The 4,412-nt window shown below is 37.9% G+C and overlaps 1 protein-coding gene across 1 annotated transcript in view; it reads left to right on the top strand.

Moving 5' to 3' along the window:
* The window catches only part of dnaja1 (DnaJ heat shock protein family (Hsp40) member A1), a 10,825-nt gene that overhangs the window by 5,087 nt on the left and 1,326 nt on the right, over positions 1 to 4,412 (top strand). Inside the window, exons 3-9 of the mRNA XM_032532044.1 lie at positions 1 to 56; positions 542 to 646; positions 929 to 1,156; positions 1,263 to 1,377; positions 1,752 to 1,867; positions 3,386 to 3,486; positions 3,896 to 4,412. The exon at positions 3,896 to 4,412 is cut by the window's right edge and continues 1,326 nt beyond it. Of these exons, the coding sequence (XP_032387935.1) occupies positions 1 to 56; positions 542 to 646; positions 929 to 1,156; positions 1,263 to 1,377; positions 1,752 to 1,867; positions 3,386 to 3,486; positions 3,896 to 4,129 (955 nt within the window). The 3' untranslated portion in view covers positions 4,130 to 4,412. The remainder of the gene's footprint in view (positions 57 to 541; positions 647 to 928; positions 1,157 to 1,262; positions 1,378 to 1,751; positions 1,868 to 3,385; positions 3,487 to 3,895) is intronic.

Below are 4,412 nucleotides of genomic sequence, written 5' to 3'. Positions count from 1 at the left end.
GGACATCTTTGACTTGTTTTTTGGTGGGGGTAGTCGGATGCACAGAGAGCGAAAAGGTAAGGAAATATTAAAGAAAAAAATCACTAAACTGAGATTATGTGTGGAGTTTGTAAAGTGTCTGTATTTCTGGTTTGAACGTTTTGTAGTCTGGTTGACTTCTATAAAGCATACAATACATCTTCTCAGTTGGTTTTATTGAGAAGGAGAAAGTTGCAATATTGAACACTTAGTTGTTGGCTGAAACTAATAATTATTTTCATTATTGATTAATCAGTCTTGTGTGCCTTTTTTTTTCTTTTATTTCCAATCTATTCAGAGCCTCAAATAGAGAAGTAAACACTTAGCTGCTCTCCATCTATAGCCCAGTATCTTCCATCAGTTTTCCCTTGTTCCCATTCAAAAGACTGCTTATAATTTAGGATTGTAGCAGATATAGGCTTGTTTATATAAACATGTAAAATGAAAGGAAACTGATACAAGGAATGTTGAAATCACTATACCAAGAAATAGTATCGCTAGTGTCTAATATTTTTCTCCCTAGGGAAGAACATTGTTCATCAGATTACAGTGACGCTGGAAGATCTTTATAATGGAGCTACAAGAAAACTAGCTCTCCAAAAAAATACTATTTGTGAGAGATGTGAAGGTATGTCTTTTGCTATGCGATTTGAGAATTACTTTTTGCATGCTCTTTTTAAGTGGCTGTCACTTATTATATTAATTCAAGCAGGCTTTTCAGCACAAGCAGACCCAAGCAGCCGCAGGCCATGAAAAGACTCTTTCCTAATAACAAAATGCATCAGTCTTGTAAATGTAATCCAGTTCTCGCTCACCAGTTCACCACAGTTTATATAATTTGCCAAACCTAAAACTAAAATAGTCTTGATCTTTGTTATCCTGGGTGCTTACATTTTGATTTTCTTGGCAGGTCGTGGGAGTCGGAAAGGAGCTGCACAGATGTGCATGTCTTGCCATGGCACAGGCATGCAGGTCCGCATGCACCAACTAGTACCAGGTATGGTCCAGCAAGTGTCCACGGTGTGCCACAGCTGTCAGGGCCAAGGACAGAGAATCAACCACAAGGACCGCTGCAAAGCATGCGGGGGTCGAAAAATCTTGCGCCAAAAGAAGATTTTGGCGGTCCACATTGATAAAGGTGAGTGTGAAAGTGAGAGTTCCTTAAATGCATCTGTGATTGTTCGAAGAGCAAACTAGAAAAACAAATATTGTACATATATCACCTGGTCACCTATCTGCTACAGGAATGAGAGATGGCCAAAAGATTGTTTTCCATGGAGAGGGAGATCAGGAGCCAGGAATTGAGCCAGGTGATATCATCATTGTCTTGGACCAGCGAGAACATTCATGTTTCACCAGGTAATAATTCTGTTATCAGATATTTTTGTTTCTGATTATATGAATCTTGTATAGACAATATATACAGTGTGTATGGGGGATGTCATCGATCAGCCGACAGCCTGTTATCGATTACTAAAGTGGTACATAAGCCAAAGTAGAAGCACCAATTCTGGTTACCTGTTGTCAGTAAAAATCTATGTTATTACTCAGTCTTGTTTGACTTTGCATCCTGTTTAAAGTTGTAGATTATTAAATTCCATGAATGTTGTATTAAATCTACATGTATTGGGAGTTTGCATGCTACCTTGTTGCTACATGGCACACTTTTTATTAAACAGTTTACCCAGTAAAATCAACGTTGCTTTAATTTCACAACTTGCTGCTATCAACAGGAAAGGAGAGGACCTGATGATGTCAATGGAGTTACAACTGGTTGAGGCTTTGTGTGGTTTCAAGAAGCCTGTTCAGACGCTGGACAACCGGACTCTCCTCATCACCTCACATCCAGGTGAACCAAATAATGAAATGCACAGCTACCCCCTACTGAATGCCGCTAAGTTAAAGTGAATTGGAATATACCAGTATTTAAAAGAAGAAAGCATTTGTTTAACATAAATACATACAATAGAGACTGGACAAGACTTGTTGTATAATTCAGTTGCAGTCATTTACTCTACCTTTTTACACAAAAAATGCAGCTGAATGAAAACTGCTGAGCCCTGAGTGCATTTGTGTAGAGTTGTTTGGTTTCAAAACCAAAGGGCTGCAACAACAAATCAGTGTCATTGATAAAAATTGATTAATACAATTTTTGGCAACCATCTTCATTATCGATTTGTTGGGTCTTAAGTTTTTGCACGCTGCCCATGAAGCAGACCTGTGAGACTTTGCCCGCACACAACGCCCTGCGCTGCACCGGCTCATATCACGGTTCTCTCGAGATCCTGTTGCTGTTATAAAGGAAATAGCTAATGGCTGTTATTCACCATGTGTTGTATTAATAAATCCATGGTATTATCTATCGCATGATACATCCGAGGTATGGATGGATATATACTGTACATGGAAGGATGGATGGATGGATGGATGTATGCATGTAAAGTCATTAGTTTTTCCCAAACTGCCGGGGCTATCAGCTAATAACTAACATCGGTGGTAGCAAGCAACATTACTACAGACATAGTGATTACATCGCCTTTGTTCTCTCAAAACATCCATCGTTTATTTTGATAAGCATTACTAATTAGTACATGCCAAAGTAAAGTTTTATAATGAACATTGTTGTTGACTGTTGATGTCAATGACTAGCTATATACAATATATCTGTTCACAAAACTGCAGGCTAACCTTAGTAGCTTGCGCTAGTTCGTAGCACGACACGATGATTACATCTCCTTGGTTGTCTAAATACATTCATCGTTTGTTTAGATAAGCATGTAATGATCGGGAACAACAAAAACCCAATGTTAGACATTAATGAATATTTTAGACAATGAAACGATGAGTTCATGAGTTTGCCACTTATACCATGGATGTAAATTATCATAATATAATTGTCTTTTTTTTTATCAGATTAGTCGAGGAACTAATTGACCAATTAATTCATTATAAAAAAATCGTTATTTGCAGCCCTACACTCACAGGGCACATCACAAGACACTCTGTATTGTTGCTCCACTGAGATGTTGACTGAATTTATGAATTACACCCCTTTTTATGTTTATGGTCTTTTAAATCAGTCAAACTAATTTGCTGGAAAACTAAACTATTTTTAAAGTGGAGGTTTGGTGTGTTACGATGACAGAATACATCCAACAATGGCTCTTTTTTTCCCCAAAACTATTTTTTATATAGTTTAGATCTTTAGAAAATGTGTAGAATTAAAATATGTATATATTTAAAAATGTGCGTTTGCCAGCATGTTTTGGCAAGATTGTTTCAAAGGATGAGAGAATGTTAAATGTTCTTGTGTTTTCAGGTTGTTTTTTTTTAATGATTAATGTGTCCCATGTTTTCTTAATCACAGGGGAATTGATTAAGCCTGGAGACACAAAATGCATCTTGAATGAAGGGATGCCCATGTATCGCAGACCGTTTGAGAAGGGACGCCTTATTATTCACTTCTCTGTAAGAAGTTTTTTCCATATTCACTTTTTATTATTCATTTCCTTGTAATCTCTTTTACTTATCTGTTATTATTTAACCCATGCGTTCCTTGCTGTAAAAAGTGCATATTTGTCAGCCTCCTACACAGTCACGCAAACATGCACAAAATGCCCATCTCCTTCCTACAGTAACAAACCACACACTTGCCATACCCATACATTGGCATCATATCATCCTCCACCTTGCATTTATTCTTGTATTCTGAGTCTCCGCAGTGTAAAGCTTGTCTTGGTTTATGTATGTTCTATGACATCTTTCTGTTATGCTTTGGCTTGCTTCACCAATAAAATATCAAAACATATGGACATTATTAACTGAACAATTACATGGTTGTCGTAATCAAATTGCTTGTTTCCTCTCTTTTTTTTAGGTGGTGTTCCCACAAGCCAACTTCCTTTCCGAGGACAAGCTAAAGGTGCTGGAGCGTTACCTCCCCGAAAAGTTGGATGCAGAGCAGCCGGAGCGTATGGACGATGACCTGTACATCTACGCTGACCTGGAGGACTGTGACCTTGAGAACAGAAAAAGACAAAGCCATCAGTACTACTACATGGATGAAGACGACTATGCCAGCACTGGTGGGGTTCAGTGCCAGACGTCTTAGATAACAACTGGCCTGTTCATATTCCAGAAGCTCATATCCTCATTTCTAAAGCAAAGCACCTTTTTGGAATTTTGTGCACTTTTTATTTAAATACTTTTCTCAAAGTTGTAACCATTGTTTTGCAGTTTTCTTCCAACTGAATCAGAAGATCTTCATTTATTATTATGACACTTTTTTGATGGATATGAGTATCCCATAGTTTCAGGAATAAACTGTGGGTGAGTGGGATTTCTCTAAATCATTATTTAGACTCCCCAACCCCCCCCCCCCCAAAATCACACAG

Source organism: Etheostoma spectabile, chromosome 2, assembly GCF_008692095.1.
Source record: "Etheostoma spectabile isolate EspeVRDwgs_2016 chromosome 2, UIUC_Espe_1.0, whole genome shotgun sequence".
NCBI classification, from domain to species: Eukaryota; Metazoa; Chordata; class Actinopteri; order Perciformes; family Percidae; genus Etheostoma; species Etheostoma spectabile.
Note: the sequence above shows the minus strand (reverse complement) of the source record. Positions and strands in the feature narration are given on the sequence as shown.